At 54.0% G+C, this 26511-nt stretch overlaps 1 protein-coding gene across 6 annotated transcripts in view; it reads right to left on the bottom strand.

The window, feature by feature from the left end:
* The window catches only part of MAP4 (microtubule associated protein 4), a 152002-nt gene that overhangs the window by 89457 nt on the left and 36034 nt on the right, over positions 1-26511 (bottom strand). For all 6 annotated transcript variants that reach the window (XM_084213525.1, XM_084213526.1, XM_084213529.1 and 3 more), the window contains exons 3-4: positions 12585-12835; positions 4151-4216 (exon numbers count right to left, since the gene is read on the bottom strand). In XM_084213525.1, the coding sequence (XP_084069651.1) occupies positions 4151-4216; positions 12585-12825 (307 nt within the window). In that variant the 5' untranslated portion in view covers positions 12826-12835. The remainder of the gene's footprint in view (positions 1-4150; positions 4217-12584; positions 12836-26511) is intronic.

Below are 26511 nucleotides of genomic sequence, written 5' to 3'. Positions count from 1 at the left end.
TTGTCTTTGGAAGGCTTTGCACCTCTGTGGGGCAGTGGGGATCCCACTGGACAGGCTCCTGTAGGTCTGGCTTAGGTTAAACCAGGCCTGTTCCTTCGGGTGCTGCTGGAAATTGTCATGATTGCAGCACAATATCACATCTCAGTGCTTTTGTTTCCCTCAGTTTTAGCAGGGACAGATTCTTTCTCATGGCAGGTAAAATTCCACCCAAGGATTCATTCCCCACAGGAAGCCAGAGGTGTGAAGCTAAAAAGGCAATTTCCTTCCTTCCTTCTGGGGTTTTGGGAAAGGAGGGTGACACCAAAGCCACTCCCTAAGGCAGGAATTTGGGGCTGGCTGTTTTCCTTCATACTCCCAGTTATGGCAAGGGCTGGGACCCCAAAATGCACCCCTCAGACACCAGAGCCGATCCACCTGCACCTCGGGACACTTGCTTTTCCCTGATCTGTTTCTCAAGCCTACAAAGGCTGAAATGATGTGAACCCACCCCAGAAAACAACATTGTTACAGACCAGAACCTCATGGGAGAGGGTTTCAAAGCAGCAGGAGCAAGGCAGGTACTCTAAAAGGCTGTGGTGAGCGTGGGGAGAAGGGAAGGGAGCTGCAGTCATGGTGGACCCATCCACTATGGAAGCACAACTGGAAATTTCAAACCTTCTCTTATCCAGCACCACGAAAACGGAGAGAAATTAAATTTAAAGGTGATCAAACCAAAAATGGAGCTGTGGTGGTGATCTCAACCCAGAGGCACAGTGCAGTTCCAAAGCAGGGTGCACTCTTGTGCTTACACAGACAGAGGAAGGTTTCAACAAGCACTGCAGAGCACGGGGAGGAGGAGCAGGATGGAGCCACCCTTTGGTTCTTCTACAGCCAAGTCCAAGGAGGTAAAGCAAGAGCTCTGTAAAATGCTGCAGATTTTAGAAGTGTAATGGCAGGTAGAAAAGGACACTGGCCTCGTGTCAGTGGCAGCCCCAGTGTTAGGAGACAGTCTAGGCTTCTAGGAGGAGAAAATAGAAGAGAGGAAAAGAAGTAGGAGAGGGAAAGGGGATGGGGAAGGGGGCAAGAAAGCGCAAGTGATTAGTAAACATCGCCGTGGAGCAGCCCTGCAGCACCCCCAACGCCTCGGCAGGGCGCCAGCACAGCTGCCAGGTGACACACACACACACACACACAGCCCTGCTCTGGGGGCTGCAGGGCTGTCCCCTGTCCCCACAGGCCCAGGCCACCACAGGGACAGGCACACAGACTGCACTTCTGCAAACAGGACTGCGTTTCTGTGAGCCCACCTGCCAGGACAGAAGTGCCAGCAGGCTGGCTGGAGGGAAAGCCAGCTAGGGGAAGCATCAGCATCCAGCAGGGACACTTCCCTAGGGAGCTTCTCACCTGCCAGCCAGAGCATGGACAGCACCTTGGGCAAGAGGCACATCCAGATCAACCAGGTGACCATCCCTGATGGATTTCTTTCCAGAAATTTGGCTGGCTTTTAATTTTAAATACATATTTCCTTTGCACTCTAGGCAAATACCCTGCAATGAAGAGTTGCAAATTGCAAATTAGCCATGAATTTTTGGCTCTAAACGTGCTGCTGGTTTGACTAAGCCCTCCCTGGCCCTGGCCTGGTGGAGGTGGGCAGTGAGCTGCCTCCCCCAGAGGGATTCCAGAGCACCGCCGAACTCCCGCTCCCTGTTCCCAGCCCTGCATCCCTGGGAATGCTGCTCCAGCCTCTCCATTTCTCCTTTTAAGGAAAAGGAGAAGGGGATGTGCCCAGCACCCAGAGCTCCCCTCTGCAGCTCTGCAGATCCCAAACCCCCAGGGCCAGGCAGCCACGGCCACGTCGGGCTCAGCCCCGCCAAGCCCTGCCCAGGAGCTGCCAGGCTCTCCTAAAGCCTGGCCTAAGCACAGCCCTGAGCAGGGCTTTGAGCACAGCCCTGCCAAGGGAAAAGGATCCAACACTCAGGGAAGGGTCTGGCCGAGCTGGAGGGGTTTGGGTCTCTGCCAGCTGCTGCAGGGAGGGTGTCTGGCAGAGCCAAGGAGCGCCAGCAGCCAGGCCTGGCTGCTGCCAGCTCTGCACACACAGCCCGAGGGCTGCAGAGGATGCTGCTGCAACAGAACAAGGTCACTCATCACCTTGTTGGATGTGATGAGTGAAGGAAACCATCCAGCAGTGCCTCCTGAGCTCCAGCCCAGACAGATCCACACGTGGATGTGCAAACAGCTGAACTACCCCTTTTCCTTGGAGTGTTCCAGGATCAACTTAAACCCAGCTCTGCTTTCCAAAGCAGAGCTTAGAACACTGGTTTTTAACCTGTAGCTTTTTGAACACTTGTTTTTAACACTGGTTTTTGTAGCAGCAAGCTGGTTTGCCTGAGCATCCCCTGCCTCAGCCCCCTCCTGGCTGCTCCATTTCTCTGCTCTCATGCCACATCCCACAGAATCATTCCAGCTTTCAGACACAGGCAATGGATGTGCTGAGCACAGCCCCAGAACTGGAGGTGGTTTGGAGCCAGGGATGCAGCTCTGGGCAGCAGCACCTCTGCAGAGTGGGAGAGGCCCTGCCCAAGGCCATCCCAAGAGCACCAGCTCTGAAACCCACAGTGCCCAGTGGAAATTCAGCATTTCTCCTTTCTCTCCCATGGAGAACCAGGATATGGAAAGCATTCCACAAGGAAGGGGGCAGGGAAAGAGGCCATGAAGGAATTGTGTCATGTACATCTCCTGTTACTCTGGCAAACCTAATTAACTTGATGGCCACAGCTCCTCATCCTGACACCCTGCTCTGCCACTTTGATGTCAGTTAAAGACACACTCAAACAAGAGAAGAAAAAAATCGACTCTACCCCACAAAGAGGGAACATATTAATAAATTAAAAAGCTCCAGACACATAAAAGTATCTTTGATCAAAGTTGTTAACATTTAGTGTGAAGAGTTAAACCTCCACAAAGCAAGAGTGGGGCAAATAACAAATGATTTTTTAAACACAAGCCAGAAGTTCAATACAAAAATCCTGATGCCTTTAATTATTCAGACCATAAATCTGATAGCATTTCTATCTCCTTTAGTTAGAAGTATTAAATAAGAGGAAGGAAATATCCTTAGGAAGGTTCAGAAGTGTTCTTAATTTCAGTTTATACTGAATTATAGAAGATGCACAACTTCCTTTTGACCAGATTTCCAATGGCAAATGAAGCACAAAGATCAATTCTTCTATTCCCATCCTCACTAAGGACATGAAACTCACTCACACTAAACCAAACTCTAAAATCCTGAAGAGAATCATAGCAAAGAGGTGTTTTAATTCACCCCCATCTCCCAAATGTTCATCACCATTTCCTGAACTGGTCTTTCACTTGGGGCTGCTCCTCTGGATTAGGGATAACACTGGGAGCACCCAGGAATCCTCAGCAAAGATCTGGAGCTGGGATCACCCCAGGGAGACCAAGGGAAGTCCCCAGCCAGGCCAGGCTGACAGCTGACTCTGGAATATTCCATCCCCAAGCCCAAGCCCTTGTGACAGAGGGAAGAGATGGGCTGGAGTTTGGGGGAACCCCAGCCCCCAGCAGAGAGGCTCAGGGGAGGGAAGCAGAGCTCGCTGCTGCCTGGGACTAAAGCAGGACCAACCTCAGCACTCCAGCCTGACTGCAAAGGATTTGAAAAATTCTTTTCCAGGTTCTGCACAAGTCTGAAATATTCATCCAGTTCTATCACAAGGTTCTGGCAGTCAGAACCAGCCTGGTGCCACGGGAAAGGCCCCAGAGGCTCGGTGTCACCTGTGCCACTGCTGGAGCAGGTGTGGGGACACGTCCATGGAGGGGAGCTTGGGGGGAGGACACAGCTGGGTCAGGGCAGAGAATAAAAACTGCTCCAAAGGATGGGGAGGTGGGAAACACCGCTGTGGGTGCCAGGGGAAGTCACAGGACAGGGGACAGTTCACCTGTGGGTATTATGGACTCTCCACAGCCATTTCTGTCAGCTGCCTTCCCAGCACTGCCCACGGATAGAGAACATCTCCAGAACAAGCTTTTACCCAGAGAAACCCTTTAAACCCCAAAGAAACTGCAGCTCTGTTCTGCTGCCCATTCCTTGAGAGCTCTTTGGAGGCAAGGGCAGCCCCTGGGAGGAGTGAGGAGGGCAGAGCAGAGGGTGTGGTACCTGTGTGGTGGTCCTGCAGCCCGTGGTCACCGTTCTCCACCACCGTGGGCCCCGAGGCTGAGCAATCTGCAAGGGATCAACACAGGGGTTAAACTGCATGGATTCATCTCAGTCCAGACCTTGAGAACAGCTCTGTGCAACTGAAGAATCATTGAGGCTGGAAAGGAGCTCCAAGATGGAGCCCAAGCTTTGATGGATCCCCACCTTGTCCCCTGGTGGCGATCCTAAAACCAGCAGAAGAAATTATCAACTCCAGCCCTGAGCATCCTCACAGAACCCTAGGATCCCCGAGGCTGGAGAAGCCCTCTGGGATCACCACAGCCAGTTTGTGCCCCATCCCCTCCTTGTCCCCAGCCCAGAGCTCTGAGTGCCACCTCCAGGAATTCCTGGACACCTCCAGGGATGGGCACTCCAACCCTCCCTGGGCAGCTCCTGCCAAGGCCTGGGGAGAAATTTCCATGGGGAAACTCCTCCTGAGACACCAAATATTGCTAAAGCAGGGATCAGGGGAGGTTTAGGGGAGGGTGGTCAGGGTGGAAGATCACCAGTTCCAAAACCCAGCACAGGAAATCCTTATCACTGTGAGAGTGAGTCCCCCTTGTTCTGGCACTGACAGCCACAATCTGAACCAGCACCAGGATTTACAGACTGCACCTGGGAAACCTGGCAGCAGTGGACAAGGGGAACAGTTGGAAGCTACAGGAGGGTCCACTGAGATTAAATAAAAGAAGTTGTTTTATACAGTGAGGGTGGGAGGCCCTGGCACAGGGTGCCCAGAGCAGCTGGGGCTGCCCCTGGATCCCTGGCAGTGTCCCAGGCCAGGCTGGGCAGGGCTGGGAGCACCTGGGACAGTGGGAGGTGTCCCTGCCATGGCAGGGGTGGCACTGGGTGGGCTTTAAGGCTCCCTCCACCCCAAACCAGGCTGGACTCTGTCCCTTTATGACTCTGAGCAGTCTTAGGGAAGCAGAACAAGCAGCACCAGCTCCTCCCTGGGCCCTCAGCTCTGCTGACAGCGAGGAAATGCTCATTTTATAAATAATGAAGATTTTTCCCAAAGAGACACACACTCAGTCACCTGGAGCTGCTGCTGGCACCTCCTGAGCCCCAGTTTTATAACAGAGCCACGTTCCCAGGGCCCTTCAGACACAGCAGGGCTGAATCCAGCCCTCAGCAAAGCAAAAGGAAAAGTATTTCCAGCTCCATCTGCGCTCATCCTGGTGCTCTGCAGAAATTCCCCATGACCTTGTCAGTTTACAGAAAAACACACACCTCCATCCCCCTGGAAGAGCTGGGAACAGCACAGGGACCCCTGGAGCTGCTCCCCAGCCAGGCTGGGCAAGGGCTGCTGTGCACTGGGACAGGGAATGGCCTGAGGCAGAAACTGGGGGAGGTCCTGGCATTGCCTGGATCCCCCGAGATCAGGGTCAGTGTGGTTTCAACAACACTGAGTCTCAGCTGTGTCAGGGCCCTGCAGTGAGATCCCTGAGGAATTCCAGGGGATTCCATGCAGGAGCTGCTGAAGCCCCTGGGAGCTCAGCCCAGCTGCAGGAGCCACTCATTCCATGAGCCCTGCAGAATCATGGAATCTCTGAGAGGGAAGGAAGGAGCCACAAGGAGCATCCCAGTCCAGCTCCTGGCCCTGCAGAGGACAGCCCCAAGATTCCCTCCATGATCACATCCTGCTTTCCTTTCTCTCAGAGCTGCTCCTTGCACCTTGCACAGGCAACTGAGCTGCTGGGATGCTCCACATTCTGAAGGGATTTCCCCATGGAAAGGGGGCTCAGGCCTTGGCAGGGGCTGCCCAGGGGGGTTTGGGGTGCCCACCCCTGGAGGTGTCCCAGGAAGGGCTGGAGGTGGCACTCAGTGCTCTGGGCTGGGGACAGGGTGGAGATGGGCACAGCTGGCACTCCATGGGCTGGCAGGGCTTTGCCAGCCTCAGTGACTCTGTGACTCTGATGCCACCACGATTATTAATGCATGAAACCCCTCCAAAGTGGGTTCCCACAGGAGCAGAAGGAACAGAAATGCCATGGCTCTCCTTGGGAAGGACAGAGAGCAGGTTAAATGGTTCTCTTTACAGTTTGAGCTTTTTGGGAAGAAAAGAAAAATCAGGTCAAATGCCACCAATCCAGCCAGCAGGAGTGGTTGTTATTTTTAAGGCTCTGAAGGTCAGTGCCTTTGGAGCAAATCAATCTGAGTTTGGCTTGCTGAAGCCCCAGTGTGAAAGCACCCAGCAACCTGCCCAGGGCCAGGGCTCCTCCCCTCATATTCTAAATTGCATAAACCCAAAACCATGTCAAGATGTTGTAACTACCTAATCCTCATCAGAATCACAAGACAGTATTTGCATCTGGCTGGTGGATCAAAGGATTGTTTTTATATAAACAAATTTCAGGCAGCGCTGGCTGCAGCGCTAATCTGGAGCGGATGGGCAGAGGCAGAGCAGCCCCTGGTGCAGGGCAGCCCAGGGGACAGCAGTGGGGACAGCAGCAGGGCCAGCACGTCCCCAGCAGCTCCTGCAGCCTGCTCCAGGCACACCTGGGGGCTCTGGGGGCAGGAGGACCCGTGCAGGTTTTGTCACAGCTGTCAAATGCTGACACTGAGAGGAAAAGGTGAGTGAAAACACTGGGGGACAGAGTGTGACCCAGCTGGTGGCTGAAACACGGGGTGCAATCTGCTCCCATCCATTCCTTCAAATATCCTGCCCCAAAATCACCTGCACAGCTGCCCCAGCCCTGAGCCAACAGCACAAGGAGCTGGAGCCCCTCTGCTCTGGAGCCAGGCTGGAGAGCTGGGAATGTTCCTCTGGAGAGGAGAAGGCTCCAGGGAGAGCTCAGAGCCCTGCCAGGGCCTGAAGGGGCTCCAGGAGAGCTGGAGAGGGACTGGGGACAAGGGATGGAGGGACAGGACACAGGGAATGGCTCCCACTGCCAGAGGGCAGGGATGGGTGGGAGATTGGGAATTGGGAATTCCTGGCTGGGAGGGTGGGGAGGGGCTGGCACAGAGTGCCCAGATGTGCTGGGCATCACTTTAGTGAGGCAAAACCAGCACACCAGAGCAGCTGTGGCAGTGTCCCAGGCCAGGATGGGCAGGGCTTGGATCACCCTGGGACAGTGGAGGTGTCCCTGCCATGGCAGGGGGGATGGGATTTCATGTCCCTTCCAGTCCAAACCAGTCTGGGGTTCTGTGATGGAACAACTGTGGGGCAGGAATGGGGCTGGACAGACCTTGAGAGGGAAAAGGTTTAATGTCTCAGCAAAAAATGCAAATATCATCATCTGCTGATCCATCTGTGATCCCTCTGGAACTCTGGGCCGTGGGGAACATGCTCCATCTCCCCTTTCATACGTGACCAAGTGTCTGAATCCCTCTGGCTAAAGCACATCCTGCTGCAGGAAGGGCACTTATTCCTGGGGTGGGAAGGGAGGGAAAGGCAAAGGAGCCGAGCTCTGGCCCGGGGTTCAGCTGTGGGACAGAGGGCAGCAGGGCCAGCAGAGCCACCTCGTGGTGACACCTCTGGTCCAGAGCCACTGCTGGGATCGATTCAGCTAAACCAAGGCCATCCCTGCTGGCAGGCAGGGTGAGTCCTGCAGGGCTCAATCCCACGGCAGTGGGGCCCAGGGAGCCCCCAGCCCTGCCCCAGCCCCTGGGGAGGGAGTGCAGGGCAATGAACCCCAGGGCTCAAGGACAGACTAATACATGAGATAAAATAACAGAATTATAATAGTGAAAAGAGATGGGGGAATTGCTCAGCCTGGAGCAGAGGAGGCTCAGGGGGCCCTTGTGGCTCTGCACAGCTCCTGGCAGGAGGGGACAGCCGGGGGGTCGGGCTGTGCTCCAGGGAACAGGGACAGGAGCAGAGGGAACGGCCCCAGGCTGGGCCAGGCAGGTTTGGGTGGATATTGGGAACAATTCCTCTTGGAAGGGGCTCTCCAGCCCTGGCACAGCTCCCAGGGCAGGGGGGAGTCCCCATCCCTGCAGGGATTTAAAAGCCCTGTGGATGTGGCACTTGGGGACAGGGGCAGTGCTGGGGATGGTTGGGCTCCGTGGTCTCTGAGGGCTTTTCCAAGCTCAGCAGTTCCCTGGTTCTGTGGATAAAACCCAAGAGGAACCAGTGGTGCTCAATCCCCTGGGTCAGCAGGCTCTGACAGTGCCCAGCCTGTCCCCAGCAGTGACTGGCAGCTCCTGGCCACCTCTCCCAGTTCATACTGGGCAGGATGCTGTGGGATATCCCTCAGGCCGGGTGGGATCAGCTCTCCTGGCCGTGCCCCCCCCCCCCCTCCTGGCACCTGCTCCCTGGCTGAGCCTGGCAAAGCAAAACCTCCTGGATCCAGAGTGGGCAGGGCAGGAATCCAAACCAGCCGGGTGTCACCAACACCATCCTCACACCCACCTGCACACACAGCACCGCCCCAGCCAGCGGAGAAAATCAGCTCCAGCCCAGCCCAGATCAGGACAATCCCCTCCAACAACATCCTGCACTCAGGGTTAAACTCCCCAGGGAGTCTGTGAGCAGTGCCAGGACACAGGGACTGAGCATGAGGCCATGTTCCTGCCAGCACAGGGCAGAGCTGCCCTCTGCTCTGTGCTCAGTCCCCCACCAGTAACACAGCTCCTCACCAGTAACCATCTCTGCAGAGACAATCCTGCTCCTCACCTCAGCTGAAACACTCCCCAGCAGCTCTGCTGCACATCATGAAAGCCCAGAGTTTTCCTTTCCCTTGGAATGTGCTCCCACCTGGACTCCCTTCCTTCACCCACTGCACCAGCACCTGAATGGAACTGCTGCTGCAGGAGCTTTCCTGGAAGCTCCAGAGGGTCCTGAGAGCCCTGGAGTTGCCAAGGAAAGCCAGCTGCAAGCAGGCAGCACACACCCCTTGCTTATGTACAGCCCACAAGGTCAAAAGGGGATTATCCCAGAATTTGCCAAATTGCCACATCCAGCCAGGTGTGAGGAAGAGTAAACCCATTCCTCCCTGGTATTTTAGGAGTTAACATTATTAAAGCTTTGTTCTAGGACAGATTTTTAGGTGACCAAATGACTGCTCATCACAGGTCCCTGCTCTTCTCCCCCCTCTGTACTCACCCAGCCCAGGCTGGGGCCCAGCTCAACATTAACTCCCCCAATCTGGCTCCTGGGCTTAGGAAAAAAGTGAAAGAAAACCCTGGAGCAGAGCTGGAGCAGCTAAAGCCTGACAGGATGGAGGATTAAACCTCTTCTGACTGGGGAAAGACAATCTCAGGAGCACAGACCGTGATGTCAGAACACATTTGCGCCTTTTAACATAAATAAATGAACAAGTGGAGGCTGGAGAGCCTGAGCTCTGCAGGCTGCTCCTCTCCCTCAGGAAAGCCAGGCTGTCTGGAGCCAGGGATGTGGAACTCTCTCTGCTGTTCCCCAAAAACTTGGTGTCCCACTCACACGTGGAACTGCAACACCAAGACCCCTCAGGACCCTGCAATCTCAGCCAGAGCTCATTTATTCTGGAGCCTCAATAAACGAAGCTCCTTCACTTTACTTTTTAAACACTTACAAATCTTAAATAAATTTCATGGAAGAAACAGGTATCTGTTTCTCCCTGGATATCCCACACTTCTATTCCACCTCCACACCCACAATCCCAGTTCTGTCATTCCATTCTGGAAGCTTCTCCACGGCCCCAGGTCAATGCAGTGTTCTCTGGGGGGTCAGCGCCTGGCAGCACAGAAATCTGAAATTCTCAGCAGCCAGGGCTCCTACAGGTATCCCCAGCACTTCAGGGAATGAAGGAGCAAATCCTGAGCCTGGTCTGTGGTACCTGACCCTGCTTTAGCCTTCAGTCCTTCCCTGCTGCTCCGAGGTGGGAAAGCTGAACGGCTCCACTCAGGGCAACTTCTGCATCTCCTCACTAGGGTCTCGTCTGCAGCTTGCCAAAGATTTAGATCATGCTCCTGACTGCTCTCCAGCTCTCCCAAAAAAGGGAAAAACCAATCTCCAAAGCAGGAATAAGAAACTGCATCCCTCCTTGCCAGGGAGGAGGGAAATGCGTTCTGCTCCAGCAGCCCCGGGATGGGTGTGCAGAGAGGGGACAGGAGGGCTGGAAAAGCCAGGAGACCCCAGAATCCAGAATGAGTGAGGCTGGCAAAGCCCTCCCAGCCCCTGAGTGCCAGCTGTGCCCAGGGCCCTCCTTGTCCCAGGGCCCTGAGTGCCACCTCCAGCTGTTCTGGGACACCTCCAGGATGGGCACTCACAGCCTCCCTGGGCAGCCCCTGCCAGGATTTAACAACCCTTTCCAGGAAGGAATTCCTGCTGAAATTGTGCTTCTTCCCCCTGTATTTGTGCCTGAGCTCTGCCCACAGGACCCAGCCTTTCTCCCACAGAGTTTTAATTCCACAAAGCCACAAGGCCTCGCTACCCCAGCCCAGGGGGTATTGGAGATATTGGAATAATGAGTTGGGATAGTGATGCCCTAAAAACAGAAAGCTGAACCCCAAGGTACCAATAGCAATGTCCAGGGATACACAGCTGGCAGGGCACACCTAAGGGCCTTGGATTTTACACCAATACTGTGTAATGATTTTAGCACTGAGAAATCCTGGTGCTGGGATGGTTTAGGATCTGCAGCTTCTACAACAAAGGATTGCTTTAGAATACCCTCAAATCATATTCAAGATGTTAACAAGCCCTCCTGTTTCTCTGCTTCTGCAATGCTAAAATAGAAATGAAATAAATAATACACTGCCCAAAGTTCCAAGTTTGATAATAATCCCTTTGCCCATTGCCATCCCTCCTGCTCCTTTGGTGCCATTTAATAACTGTGTCAGCATGGAAAATTCAAGGTTACACTTTCTGTATTACAAGGCACCCAATGCACTTCTAATCAAAGCAAATGCATGCCTTGAAGAGAGCAGAATTCCCCATGCTGTGGTCCTGGAGGTTCTGTTTGTTCTGAGGAATCCCATCCCACCTTCCTCTGCACTGATGAGCAGCAGCATGAAAGCAAAAAAGAAACCTTCTTCTGAAGGAAGTCATCAGGTTACCAAAGGTTTTCCTCTTCTACACAGCACAGATCAAGGCCACAAAACAAATAAAATCTTCAAGGCACTGCTGGTCCCAGTGACAATTCCCACTTGGGCAGGGAGGGAACAGCACACAAGCAAAGGAGCAATAATTTAAATTGTTCACTGGGAAAGAAACCCATTGCATGACCCCCAAACCTCACACCTTTCCCTTTCACACAGGGAAGCATCTGTTTAGAAATCTTCTTTTCCTGAAGTTTTTGATAAAGCTCTTACCACAAATGAATTGGTGATGTTCCACCTCAAACTCCTGGGGCAGTTCTGGGGTCCCCAGGTCCAGGACAGACCCAGAGGGACTGGAGTGTGTCCAGGGAAGGGAATGGAGCTGGGCAGGGGCTGGAGAATTCCTGAGGGAGCTGGGAAGGGGCTGGAGAATTCCTGAGGGAGCTGGGAAGGGGCTGGAGAATCCCTGAGGGAGCTGGGCAGGGGCTGGAGAATTCCTGAGGGAGCTGGGAAGGGGCTGGAGAATCCCTGAGGAGCTGGGCAGGGGCTCAGGCTGGAGCAAAGGAGGCTCAGGGGGCCCTTGTGGCTCTGCACAGCTCCTGGCAGGAGGGGACAGCCGGGGGGTCGGGCTGTGCTCCAGGGAACAGGGACAGGAGCAGAGGGAACGGCCTCAAGGGCAGGTTCAGCTGGATATTGGGAATGTTCCTCCTGGAAAGGCTCTCCAGCCCTGGCCCAGCTGCCCAGGGCTGTGGTAGAGTCCCCACTGCTGGAGGGATGTGACATCCATGTGGATGTGGCACTTGGGGACATGGGTCACTGGTGGCCTTGGCAGTGCTGGAGGAGCTGCTGGGTTTGATGATCTCCAAGATCTTTTCCAACCTTAATGATTCCATGATTCTAAACATCAGCTGGGCTGGAAAGTGCTCAGCAGAAGCAGCAGCAGAGGCAGCAGAGGCAGCAGCACATTTTGGTACCATGCACACAACCAGCCCAGCCAAAAGAAATCCAAGTAAATCAAGCCTTGGGTCAGAACCATGGGATTCAGCTGTTAAACACTTGGGAGATGATGAACATTCCCATCTTCCAGTTCATCATCCACCTTTCCTGCTTGGCTCTGCCACCGTGCACAGCTCTGCTGTTTGTGGAGCGTGGCACCCCAGAATTTGGTCAGTGCTTCCCCTGAGAGCCCCAGAAGCACCCAAGCCCAAACACAGTGCAAAGCACAGCCTCTCCTGTGGCCAGCAGGGAGAGGCTGTCTCACAGGCTGAAGGGCAAAAAGCAACAATCAGGGCTTGACCTCGGTCTTGGCTTTTGCAATACTCCCGTCAGACTGAGGCCAGCAGCAGAGCACGTCCTGTCCCAGCAGGGTCACAGCGAGCACAGATGTTCCAGCTGTGCCAGTGGCGCTTTTGGGGACACTTGGGACACTTACGTTCCACGGCAATTCCATCCACGTGGCCTTTGCTCTTGGGCTCCTGGCTGCCAGGCCTGGCCTGCTCCTCATCATCCAGCAGGGGCACGTAGTCTGTCTTGTCCACAGTCTCCCCCACCACGTCATCAAACTTCTCTGCCTCCAGCGTGGCAATGAAGTCTCTCTTCACCTCCTCCTCCACGTCAGGGGGCGGCTCCGTCAGAGCATCGGCCAGGCTCAGGGAGTGGTCCAGGTCAGCCATGCCTGAGCACCTGCAAACAGCCAGGGAGACAGAGAGAGCTCCATCAGACACCTCTGCCCACTGCACGTCCCCTGTGCTGTACACCAAACCTTTGTGCAGTGCTCAGTAATTCCCAGATGTTCCTAAATCCCCCCACGTCCCCTGTGCTGTACACCAAACCTCTGTGCAGTGCTCAGTAACTCCCAGATGTTCCTAAACCCCCCCATGTCCCTTGTGCCTTCACACCAAACCTCTGTGCAGTGCTCAGTAACTCCCAGATGTTCCTAAACCCCATCATGTCCCCTGTGCTGTACACCAAACCTTTGTGCAGGGCTCAGTAACTCCCAGATGTTCCTAAACCCCCCCAGGGGATCAGAAATAAACTGGGATCATCTAAAGCGGGTTTAGCTCAAGGATGTGACATTTCATGGGGTCTTTCATCAGAACCTTGAATAAAAAAGGTAAAAAGTACCACCCAGCACGGGGCCAGGGCAGCCATGGTGTGCCACTGGCCTGCCCCAGATCTGAGTTAATGACACCCCAGATCTGGAGCTAATGACACCCCAGATCTGGGGTTAATGACACCCCTCAGCAGCACAAATGACGCAAGGGAATTTAGTGCCGGGCTTGACTCCACCCAGCCTCCCCTATGGAGATTAGGATTTTACATAATCTCTGATGTATACTTCAGTGCTGCTCCTGATCCCTCCCAGAGGGTCCTGCAGCACATCCATGTCCTCAGCAAACCTCGCTAATCCCAGCCAACCCCCTCCAGCCCTGGGATTTGGGAGGGAAAGTGACGTTTTAATAATGTTGACATGAAAAAAATGCAGCAAAGTGCACACGTAGGCATTATATCCACAGCTATGAACTGGAAACAGAAGTAATCACCAGTTATCCCTCCTGATTTGCATCTCTGGGTTCAATTTATTCCTGGCACCAAGCTGAAAAAATGCACCTGAACTGACTCATCTGCAGCCTTCAGGTTGGCACAACACACACCCAGCACCAACTCTTTACTTCTTCACTCTTCAGCCTTTTGAGGTCATCCTTGGGAACAAGAGCCAGCAGAAGCTGCTGGAATGCACAGGAAGGCTTTGTCCCCAGTCCCTCTGCAGCTCTCCTGGAGATCCTGAAGGGGCTCTGAGCTCCCCCTGCATTTCCCCCTGTCCAGGAGAGCACTCCCAGCTCTCCCAGCCCAGCTCCAGCCCCTGCTTAGGAGCACCAGGAGCTGCTGCCACAGGGCTGCAGCCCCAGGAGCACAAGGGACACTTGTTGTGCTGGCTCAGGAGGGGTGACCCAGTGGCCACTGTGCAGCAGCCCAGGCCTGCTGCCTTCCATGGGGTGGCAGAACACAGATCCTCTTGTTCCCCAAACACAAAGGCTCCTACTCCTTGAACTCCAGGAAATTCTGTGTCAGCACTGCAGGGCCAGCACATACCTACAGGCTCCAGCCTCACATTCCTTGGGAACAATGGGGTCCCACTGACAGTGGGGATTCTGTCCTTCCAGGCAAGTCTATTATGGAAAATAATTCAGTCCAAGCTCTTCTTTTTCATTCTTTGAACAATGAAAGGTCAGGCTGGCAGACAGACCACACTTCAGGCAGCAACTGCAGTTCTTGGTGGTTTAGATAAAGGCCCTGAGTCACAGCTTGGAAATCCAGAGGTGAAAAGTTTGGAGCTCTTCACCTCCCCCTGTGCAGGGTCACAGTTGAATGAATTATGGTCAGTAAAAAAAAAAAAAATTATATTTAAACGAAAAAGGCTTATTAAAAAGGTTTCTTTCAGAGTCCTGACTATTTTAAGACAAACCATCATCCAGATGTGCACACAACTGGCTGCATCACCCTGTAGGGAGCACCAGCCAGGCAAGGCACTTCCAGAAGTTTAATCCCTGCACTGACCAGTCTCCTTCAAGGAACAAATGGGGCTCAGACAGAGCCAACTCTTCAGGCACATCCTCCTTTGTTTTCAACTCACAAGTGAACTGATGGCTTTAGGTCACTGAGCCTCAATGTGCAGTGATGAACATTTAATCATCATCTTCTGAAAATGTCATTTAGCATCAGAAGGAAAAACAATATTTACATTTCCCAACAAGCTGCATCATGAGCACAGAGTGACTGAGGCTGGAAAAATCCCCTGAGTCCATCCAGCCCAGCCAGGGCCACCACCAATCCTGTCCCCAGGTGTCACATCCACAGGGTTTTTAAATCCCTTCACCAGTGGGGACTCCAGCACTGCCCTGGGCAGCTGGGCCAGGGCTGGACAGACTTTCTGGGGAAGGAATTTTCCCAATATCCAACCTGAGCCTCCCCTGGGCCAGCTGGAAGCTGCTTCCCCCTGTCCTGTGCCTGTTCCTGGACGTGCAGCTGGCTGCACTCCATGGAAGGGCTGCCATAAAACACGTGGCACTTGTGGGGCTGGTGGCACTGACAGCGCTGCTAGCTCAGGTCTGCACAGAACCAGGACACTGGAGTGATCTGCTTGCTGGGGAAAACAATAATGAGGCTATGCAGCCTTATCAGCAGGACATTTCCTTAGCCATATTTAGCTAAACAGGGACTGTAGAAAGGATGTATAAAAATAAACCAGTGTACCTAAGAAAAGCCATTTTAAATACAGCACTGGTGTCCCAGCCAGGCAGGAGCACCTGGCACAGACTGCAGGGATCCCTCCTCAGCCCAGGTGGGCTCCAAGGACAGCCACAGCCCCTGGGAATTCCTCCTGTTCCCTCTCTGCTGTTACAGCAGCCAAATTCCCAGATTCCCAGGGCCTGTCTAAGGCAAGAGGAAAATGAGGATATTGCAGGGATTGTGCCCAAGGGTAGAGAGCAAATCCTGGAGCATATTCATGTGTTGAGCAGCTTAGAGAGGCAGATGCTTCCCAGCCCATTTCCACCCATACAGCACAGAGCTGCCTGGGAAGCATTAAAGGATCCTCAGCAAGATGCACCTCACTCTCCTTCCTCCCCAGCCCTGTAAATCAGACACCAGCAGAGCCCAGGGAAGATGAATTCTGGCACTGACCTTGGGATGAAAGAGAACAACTGAGGAGTGACAGGGATTTCTGAAGGCAGAGGTTGAAGAATGCACTGAAATTCCTCATGGAAAGGCTGCTCAGGCTTGGCACTGCCCAGGGAGGCTGGGAGTGCCCATCCCTGGAGGTGTCCCAGAATACCTGGAGGTGGCACTCAGGGCTCTGGGGTGGGGACAAGGAGGGCACTGGGCACAGCTGGCACTCAGGGGGCTGGGAGGGCTTTGCCAGCCTCAGGGATTCAGGGACTGTGAATAATTGTTCAGCTGCCCAGGTCCTCGTGGCTGATAAATCAGCAGAGGGAGTGGAGCAGCCGCGGGTGACACCAACCTGACTCCAGGTTCGTACCCAGGACAGCCTCCAAGGACAGCCCAGCCCTCCCTGACGACAGCAAAGGGAGGAGTTTGCTCCAAGGAAAGGTGTGGAAGGAGCAGGAACAGCCCTGCCTCAGTGACAGGGCAAGGAGAAGGGGTTTCCTGCAGCCACACATTCCAGGAAACCTTCAAACCACTCCAAAGCAAATCCATCCTGTTCCTTGAACTCACACATTATTTTTACACAGGAGGGTTGTTTAGATCTCTCCTGTTCCAGGCACAGCTGATCTGTTACACTCAGGGTTTGCTCCATCTGCTCTTCTCCAGCTCAGAATCTCTGTGTACTTACTCAGTGAGTAACCTGTTTGCTGGGGTAAATAAAATCCATCTCTCCTCAGCTAATCTGAACAACTCAGCAGGGTTATTTTAACCCCTCACCCTCCATCCTGGTGTCTTGTTCCAAAGAGTTCCAACTCTTCACTGGATTTTAGTCCCAGCTGCCCCATCCCTGGAAGTGTTCCAGACTGGTTTGGGTTGGGAAGGACATTAAACCCCATCCAGTGCCACCCCTGCCACGGCAGGGGCACCTCCCACTGTCCCAGGGTGCTGCCAGCCCTGTCCAGCCTGGCCTTGGGCACTGCCAGGGATGCTGGAGCATCAGCAACTTCTCAGGGTGTCAAGAACTTCTCTTCAGCAACTTCCTCACTCAGGTTTTACTTCAAGTGACCCCCTGGAACACCTTCCCAGAGCCACCACCCCGCTCACCACCCTCTGGAAAAGGAGGCAAATCAAACCTGCATGAGCCACAGCTCCAGCTTCTCATCCAGGGAAGAGCAGGATTTATTTCCTCAACTTTGTGCTTCCATTTTGCAGCTTCCCTGCCTGCTCTGTTGTGTTCCTGCCTCCAGGCACGCACAGGCTTGGAATTTCAAGTTATGATCAGTCTGACCCAGATTCTGTGTTCTTGTCTGAAGACAGAGAAAGAGGAGAGCTGGCACGGGGATGCTGCCCAAAAACCCAAACCTGAACGCCTGGAAAGTGTCCCAACACAGGGACACTCAGTGTGGGACACTGCCTGACCTCCCTGGCACAGGGAATGCTGGCTCTGGTTTTCCCACAGGAGCTCACCCAGGGACCTGCTGATGCCTTGTGCAGGCTGCCCTGGAGCAGAGACTGGGCAGAGCTGAAGAATAAAGCAGGGATTTATCCAAAGGATCTCCTCCATGGACCCACCTTGGGCAGCACCAGAGCCCAGCCAGGGCTGCACCCAAGATGAACCAAAATGGCCCCAAAATGCCCGGCCGGGCACGGGGTCTCTCCCTGGGATCAGCTCTGCTCCATTTGCACCTTGCAGTTCATTGTCCCATCCCAGCTTTAGCCCCTGCAGTCCCACCCTGCTTGTTTTTCTCTCTCCAGCCCACGGGGTTTGTGCTCTGGGCTGAGATTTGGCTCATTTGTCCTTGGTGCCCAGCTGGAGCAGGAATTGTTTTGTCTCCCTGCTCTGTGCACAGAGCTCACCATGCCCTGATGTGAGCCCAGACCCACACACTAAAGCACACAGAATGTGAAAATATAAAAGCTAAACCTGAGGCCTGAGAGCCCTGCAGTGACAGTGACACAGCATTCCAGCCCCAGAGCCCTGCCAGGCTCCCTCCATGGCTCCATCCTGCTCCAGACAGGCTGGACCCAGCCCCTGGCCCAGCACCTCCCTGCCAGGGAGGGAAGAGAAACCTGCTGCCATCCAGGAGGAACAGGGCAGGAACACTTCCTCACTTTTGCTGGTTTAAAGGAGACCCTGATGTCCACACATCCATTATTCCATCAGATCCACTTGCTCCTTTAAAATTAGCTCCTAACTCCATCCCAAATGCAATGCCTGGCTGGGAGGAACAGGGACAGCTCGCTCATAATTCCCATTTCTCCCGGCTAAGTCAGGTTGCTTTTCTTAGCTGTGAGTGTTGGGAGCACTGAGCCGTGGCTGCTGAGGAAACAGGAGAGCAGAGATCTGCAGAGTCATCCTCCTTCCAGAGCCCTGGAATCCACGGAAAGATTTCTGCATCCATCCTCCCAGGGGAGAGGACACAGCCACCGCCTGGGCCGCTGACGTTCCTCACATTCCCTGGCTGGGCACAACAATCTGGGACCCAATCTGTGCATTTCTTAGATTTTGGCACAGCCTAAACCAATGGGATCCACTTATTTATTGGTTTAAAGTGAAACACAGCAAGAGCTCTGCTGTATGGCTGTTTCTGGAGACACAGGAAATCCCACAGATCACCAGAAGCTTCTTAGAGGCACAGAGATGGAGGCTGAGAGATCTTAAATAAAATCTTCCCAGCACTTAAAATCACTCTGCTCAACTGCTGGAAAAACCAGCCTCAGAAAGGCTTCCAGAATCATATTCAGGCATCAGTTCCTCCAGGAGGATGTGCAGGTACCACCCCTGGCAGAGGGAAGGTCTCCAGTTTTTGGGATCTCCAGACATGCTGGACCAGCCCAAGCACCCAATGGCATCATCAAACAAGGATTAATTATGGGGATTCCAGCTATTTCCACAGCAAAATCAAACCAAACTTCAGCTTGGAGGAGTTGCTGAGACCAGAGTGAGCTGGCAGCTTCCTCAGGGCTCCAGGAGGGCAGACAGGGAGGCAGCACATCAAATATTCCTGATTTCCAGAGCACATTTGCACTTCCAGCAAATGAGGATTTCAGGGAGAGTCACAGAGCCATCTTCTCCTTCAGACAACCCAGAAACACTGCAAGGGATTTTCCAGCTATTATTTATAGGCTTAAATGACTGCTGCCCTCCTGTGTGAGAGATGAGAGACAGGGCAGGAGCAGAGGAGGCAGGTTTGGGGACAAAGAGAGCAGGTTTGGGGCATTTGATGATTTTTACCTTGCACTCCTAAAACAGACAAAGCACTTGTAGAGTTGTTTCCCTTCTCAGCACAAACTCCCTGAGCCTTCTGGCTCACTTGAATTTCTCAGAATAAATTCAGTCAGCCCCAGAGCCTCCAGGCTGCTACAGAAAAGCCAGAAATGCACAAGCAGAGGGAAAACAGCTCCTACTATTGCCTCGACAAGGGAACACAAGGACAACACAGGACAACACTCAGGAGTCCCAGATTCCCCCTGCCAGGGCCTGGAGGGGCTCCAGGAGAGCTGGAGAGGGACTGGGGACAAGGGATGGAGGGACAGGACACAGGGAATGGCTCCCACTGCCAGGGGCAGGGATGGATGGGAGATTGGGAATTGGGAATTCCTGGCAGGGAGGGTGGGGAGGGGCTGGGATGGAATTCCCAGAGCAGCTGTGGCTGCCCCTGGATCCCTGGCAGTGCCCAAGGCCAGGCTAGACAGGGCTGGGAGCAGCCTGGGGCAGTGGAGGTGTCCCTGCCAAGGCAGGGGTGGCACTGGGTGATCCTTGAGGTTCTTTCCAACCCAAAGCAGTCTGGGATTCCAGGACTGTAACCATGAAACAGCTCTGAAGGCTTCCCACAGATCTCAGGCACTTCCACAATCCCTTCATGGCCACACAGCAGACAATAAACAGGAAGTTTTAAGTTCTCACTTCAGATGGGTTTAATGAAGTCTCAGCAGGGTCCCAAAGCTGAGGCAGAACTTCAGCCCTGAGTGCTTCCCCCTGCCACTGTCTGCTCCAGCCACGTCCTCCTCCAGGCCTGGCATCTCCCTCCTTCCACCCCTCAGGTCGGGAACAACCTCTCCCACCTGGGCCTTCCACCACAGGGACCTCTGAGGCTCCTCAAGGGTGTCCATCAACTGTAGGGTTTCATTCCTGAGGGATCTGGAGCCATTTCTCTGTTTCAAGTACTGGTTTTGCTGTTATTGGTACTGCAAATAAACCAAACTTGCTGCATCCCAGTCCTCAATGATGATTTCTGCTCCATGATCAGAAACATTCTCATCAGCTCCATTTCCCTCAGGAAAGCACTGATGGAGCTGTGCCTTCCCCACCATCAATTATTCAGATGCCACATGAATGAGCAGAGCCTGGCAGCAGGCAGCTCCAGCATCCCTGCCTCGCTGGGAATGTTAAAAAGATTCTCTCCATTTCTGGAGATTTGAGGAAATTTCTATTTTCTGCCTGCCTCGCAGCCACTCGTGGCTTGGAGAGCTTCAATTTCATGGGATGATGAAGTCTCCAAGGATAACCAGGCACAAATCCCACTCTAGCCAAAGGCAAGTTGTAAAACAAGCTCCTACTCACTGTCAACTCCAAAGCCATTACTGAGGGTGGCCTGGAGGCTGCCAGACCAGCACTTCCCAGCTTTGCTAAAGCAGCTCCCACCTGCTCTTTTTAATGTGGATATTCATTCATACCGAAATTATCTGCATTTCATTCAACAAAAAAAAAGGGAACAATTGTTTTTTAAAGTACAGGGACTAGGGAAAGTGCAGGACCAGAAGGGCACCCAGGGGAGGCAACAGCAACTCAAGGCCACTTGAGTTCAGCTGTGGTTTGGTTGATATGGGGGTGTCAGTCAAAGGCTGGGAGTGTGTGACTCTGGGAAAGATTCTGTGAAGCTGCAGAGTGCATCCCAGGAACATCACACAGTCCAGGCACCCATAAAAACTGCACTGGAGCTGCAAGAGTGCTGCAGGAGCTATGGCAACCCCAAGGGACAATGCACACTTAGAGCTGGAACAAGCCCAGGGTGACAGGGCTGCTCCAGGAGGGTGCTCCCAAGGCAGCCAGCCTTATCCATGGATCACTGGATCCTCCAGGAGCCTCTCAGCTCTGCAGGGAGCTCTTCCAGGCTCTGCCCTGCTCAAACACAGCCTGTGCCCCAGCCAGAACACACCTCACAGTGTGCTTCAGGCACCTGGGGCGCTCCAGCCTCGACCTTGGCTGGGATTCCACAGGAATGGATCTCACCCCACACCTCACTGCTGACCCTGGCACAGGCCAGAACCTGCCAGCAGCCACTGCCTCTGCCACTGCCTCTTCCCATCTTGCTGCCAGTTCCTCCCACAGAGCACCCCCTCCCCAGGGCTGGGGCACAGCATTCCAGGGAGGGATCTCTGCACACCCCATGGCATTCCACGGGACATGTCCTGTGCAAGGGCTTTTACAGTGACTGCTGGCAGCCAGAGAGGATCCACATTCACCCTGAAAGGATTTCCTACCAAGGTGGTTGACATTGAAACCGAGAAAGAAAGAAGGCTAAATAAGAGAAACCTGCAAGTGCCTGTTCCAATGAGCACTTTGTTTGTCTCTCCTGACCAATGAGTAAAGTGCAAAGTCACTTCTGTAAGTTTTGTAAGAATGTAGAAAAAGCAGGCATGCTGTAATGAAAAGGGTTTGAAGCCTTCTGGAAATGGAGTGTGGTGCTTTGTATTGTCTCCATCTCAACTACAACAGTTTCCCCCTCTCACAGCACAGTTGCCTGGGGAGGACTGATGCCATCATTGCCAGGTGTGATGGAAGGTTCCAGGTCTCCACACAGAGGGATCACTGTGGCCAGGGCTGTTGTCAGCAGAGGAAAGGGAACAGAGGAATAAACACCAGGGCTTCAGGACTTCGAGGAATTCCAGTGGTGGGCAACATGAATATTACCTGTCCCTGATTAACATTATTTTCAACTCAGTAAAAGCAGTTTAAAAATAAAGTTTACACTCTGCACTTATGCAAAACAAAAGTAATTAGCTGCAGCCAGATCTCTGCCAAAGATCAAGGCAGAAGGAATATTCAAATGCAAGAGAACCAGGGAGAATTCCTGTTTGAGCGAGGCTCAGTACACACACACCCACACACCCACGTGTGCCTGGAATGCTGTCAGAGGATGGTTTGGCTTGGAGGGACCTTGAGAGATCCTCCAGTGCCACCCTGCCATGGCAGGGACACCTCCCACTGTCCCAGGCTGCTCCAAACCCCATCCCAGCCTGGCCTTGGGCACTGCCAGGGATCCAGGGGCAGCCAGAGCTGCTTTGGGCACCCTGTGCCAGGGCCAGCAGCCCCCAGCCAGGCCTCTGGAACTCAGCATTTCCACGGCACAGATGCCCTGTTTGATCTCAGTTCAGCTCTGCAAACTCCCATTTCAGACTCTCACTGCAGGATTTCCATCAGCTCCCCCTGGCCCTGTTTCAGCTCCCCCTCTGCTCAGGGTGAGGAGATTGCAGAAGCAGCCCCTGTGTTATCAGGGCACTCCACAGCAACTCCCGCTGCTCTCAGGCTTTGGGGAGCCACACTCTGCCCAAGAACTCAGACAGAAAACTCCAGACACCCAGGAGAGCAGCCCTGCCACATTCCTGGGAGTGACACTGCAATAGCTCTGCACTTGTCCAGAAGCCTGAGGGGGGTTTGCAACCTCCCTGTGGAGGCAGCAGCACAGAGGCAGCGGCACAGAGGCAGCAGCAGCACAGAGGCAGCAGCAGCACAGAGGCAGCAGCACAGAGGCAGCAGCAGCACAGAGGCAGCAGCAGCACAGAGGCAGCAGCAGCACAGAGGCAGCAGCAGCACAGAGGCAGCAGCAGCACAGAGGCAGCAGCAGCACAGAGGCAGCAGCACAGAGGCAGCAGCAGCACAGAGGCAGCAGCAGCACAGAGGCAGCAGCAGCACAGAGGCAGCAGCAGCACAGAGGCAGCAGCACAGAGGCAGCAGCAGCACAGAGGCAGCAGCAGCACAGAGGCAGCTGAGCTCCTCAGCCCCAGCCAGGGCCCTGAGCCACCTCCCAAACCCTGCACTGACACCACACTGACCACCAACAATAGGGCAGAATTGCTCCAGCTGCCCTCCTGCCCCAGTCCCTGGAAGCAGAACCTGAGGGAAGCCCTCCTGGAGCACTGGAGTGTTCCTGGAGCCAGAGCAGCCCTGGAGAAGGAGGGATGGCGGGAAGGGAGAGGGCTGGAGGCCAGCACGGCCACAACTGGATGAAAAGCAGAGCTGGGAGGCTCCAGGAACGTCAGGCTGAGCAGAGGAGAGTGACACAACTGCAGAGCATGGCCCCAGCAGGCACCTGCAGCCCCGAGTCCCCTCCAGCAGCCCCCATTCCCACAAAGGACCTGTGGCAGGTACCTGTGCCTGCAGAGAGCCCTTTGCTACAGGGAATTACAGCTGAGATAGGAGCCAGCACCCTCGAGAAGATTCCCTCCCTTTGGGCAATCCCAGAGCCACCCAGGCCTCGGCAGGATGGGGCAAGGCTGTCCAAGCTGGATTGCTCCATCTGAGCTGTACCCTTTCCAAGCTGATAAAAAGTCACATTAATAAACTTGCCTTAAGTTACAGAGAGAGGTGCTGTGCCAGAGCAGCTTCACTGGGAGGACAAGAATAACTTTCCTCTAAGCCCCAGCAGGGATTAGGGACTCTAGAAGGTGGGGATTAATGCTCTTGGCTGGCCTTCAGAACAGCCACATGGAAGATGAGTTCATAGATAATAACTGTGAGGGACTTTCAAGAGTCGAGCTCTGCACAGGCCTACCAGCACTGAAGCAAGAGGCCTAAAAAGGACTCCAAAAATCAAATATTTATCTAAGGAAAAAAGAGAGTTTGCCCACCTCCTGCCCAGACCTGGAGGTTTTAGCTCCCAAGTGAGCAGCTGTGAGAAGGCAGCCCCCAGAGCCCCGCAGGTCCCAGGGCCTGGCAGCAGAGGGGATTTCGTGTGCTGCTTCCCCAGAGAGGCAGCACCAAAAAAGGAGAGTTTCATCAATCATGGGGGAAGAGGCTCCTGGCTTCTCCTGGCACAGGGAAGGAGCAGGGGGGGCAGGGGAGGAAAGGGCTGTTTGCAAAGCACTTTCTCCGGAGGATGCTGGGCTGAGCCCCAGCCCCAGCAGCTGCTCTGTCAGCTGCTTTCCTTTAATAGACCAGGGAGGAGCTGGATCCCACCTCCCCCCAGGGCAGACCCACTGCACAAGGGCAGCCTGGCTGTGCCCACAGAGACCCTGCCCTGGCACAGAGGCAAGGCTGGCACATCCCTGGCACAGAGCATCACCCCACAGTTCTCATCCTCACCTCCTCCCTCCTCCTCCTGCAGCACCACCTCACTGCCACAGCCTGGGCACCACGGCTGGGAGCACAAAACGGAGAAATTCCACCACAAAAGTTCTCCTCAGCCCCTCTGAATTCATCCAATTCCACGTTTGTCTTACACACATTTCTCCCAGAATAATGGACTTTGTTCTCACATGAGAATTTGAGCGTTCATTTCTAAGATGGGATGAAAACTGTACAGCACCAACACTGGAAGGACAAACCCAGAGATGAGAATGAGTTCAAGTCATGCTGTGAGAAAAAAATTCAGAGGTTTAGACTGACCTAATTACAGTTTGAGTACCAGTGTGCAGGCCCTCAGTGCCTTCATCAACTGCCAGTGTTGCCTTCTGTATATATAATAATATATAAATATGTGTATATACACATCTGGGAGCGTAGGAGGGGAAGCAAGGGCAGAGAGGATGAATTGTGAATTAATTCTGGGGATCAGGCACAGGCTGGACACCATCTCTGCTCCCAGCCACTCCACTCCACACAGGCTCCACTCCTTTCCCTGCACAGAACAGTTCCAGTTGTGCCAGTGACTGTACCAGAGCAGCTGCTGCACTTTTAATTAAAATAAGCCCTTCTCCTGACAGCTTAATTACAGAGCACCAGAACCTGCCCATCAGGACACAGGACTGGAAGCTTCCACATGACAAAGCTGAGGGCAGAATTATTTTCATTCATGGCAACTCTCAGCACCAGCTTGGTGCTCCAGAGGAGTGGAACAGCAAACCTGGCTGTTTTTTCAAGGGGATTTTTTTTCAAGAGAAAACAATATTTGAAAGCTTTCAAACACTACAGGAAGGTAAAAAAAGCTTTGGAAGAATGAACCAAAGCATTTCTATACCAAGAAAAGAGTTTTAGCTATTTGCAAATTCTGCAAGACCTTGGCTACAGCAAGTGAGGGACTGCAGGGGCTCAGCAGCTGCCTCTGAGGAGCGTGGCTTTGCAAACTCCCAGAAAAGAGACCCAGAATCTGCCCCAGAGAACCTGGGAATGGAGCAGGCACACTGGGAATGGAGCAGGCAGACTGGGAACGGAGCAGGCAGACTGGGAACGGAGCAGGCACACCGGGAACGGAGCAGGCACACTGGGAACGGAGCAGGCACACCGGGAACGGAGCAGGCACACTGGGAACGGAGCAGGCACACCGGGAACGGAGCAGGCACACCGGGAACGGAGCAGGCACACCGGGAACGGAGCAGGCACACCGGGAACGGAGCAGGCACACCGGGAACGGAGCAGGCACACCGGGAATGGAGCAGGCACACTGGGAACGGGGCAGGCACACTGGGAACGGAGCAGACACACTGGGAACGGAGCAGGCACACTGGGAACGGAGGAGGCACACTGGGAACGGAGCAGACACACTGGGAATGGAGCAGACACACTGGGAACGGAGCAGGCACACCGGGAACGGAGCAGGCACACTGGGAATGGAGCAGGCACACTGGGAACGGGGCAGGCACACTGGGAACGGAGCAGACACACTGGGAATGGAGCAGACACACCGGGAACGGAGCAGACACACTGGGAATGGAGCAGACACACCGGGAACGGAGCAGGCACACTGGGAATGGGGCAGGCACACTGGGAATGGAGCAGACACACTGGGAATGGAGCAGACACACTGGGAATGGAGCAGGCACACTGGGAATGGAGCAGGCACACTGGGAACGGAGCAGGAACACTGGGAATGGAGCAGGCACACTGGGCTGCCCTTTGGAAACCACTGCAAAGCTGTGGGGAGGCTCTGACAGGGCAGAGCAAATGCGCTGTGCCCACGCTGGGCACCTGCTCCTGCTCCACGGGGACATGCCCAGGGACCACGCCCAGGGACCACACACAGGCACCTCCCCACTCCATCCAGGGGGGTTTCAGGCCAGGAACCAAATTCCCTCCTTTTCTGTGCAGAACACTCAGGTGCTCAGAAATTAATGGAGAATTAAAATCCCTAAGCACATTTAGGGTGGGAGCAGAATATACCTGGAGGGCTCCAAACTGTAGAGCCTGTTCCTGACTCTGTTAAGCCCAGCTCTGGGATCTCCCTGTTCCTGACTCTGTTAAGCCCAGCTCTGGGATCTCCCTGTTCCTGATCCTGCTGAGGACAGGGTGTCCTGTTTGGGATATCCCAGCCAGCCCTCACACCAGTGTGCCACTAGAACATGTTCCAAAAAGGCCTTTTTGCAGCACCTTTGGCAATTCCATGGATGGACTGTGTTCATCTTGGGGCAGCTCCACAACTGATGTACTGGAGATTAACCACATTCCACAGTAACAGGAGTTACTCCTAAGAAGGGATATTTGTGCCTACACACAGGTGAGAAAGGCACAACTCTGAAATCCTTTTAAACAGAGGTAG

The sequence above is a fragment of the Fringilla coelebs genome, assembly GCF_963513975.1.
Source record: "Fringilla coelebs genome assembly, chromosome: 1".
NCBI classification, from domain to species: Eukaryota; Metazoa; Chordata; class Aves; order Passeriformes; family Fringillidae; genus Fringilla; species Fringilla coelebs.
This window is presented reverse-complemented; position numbering and strand designations above follow the sequence as displayed.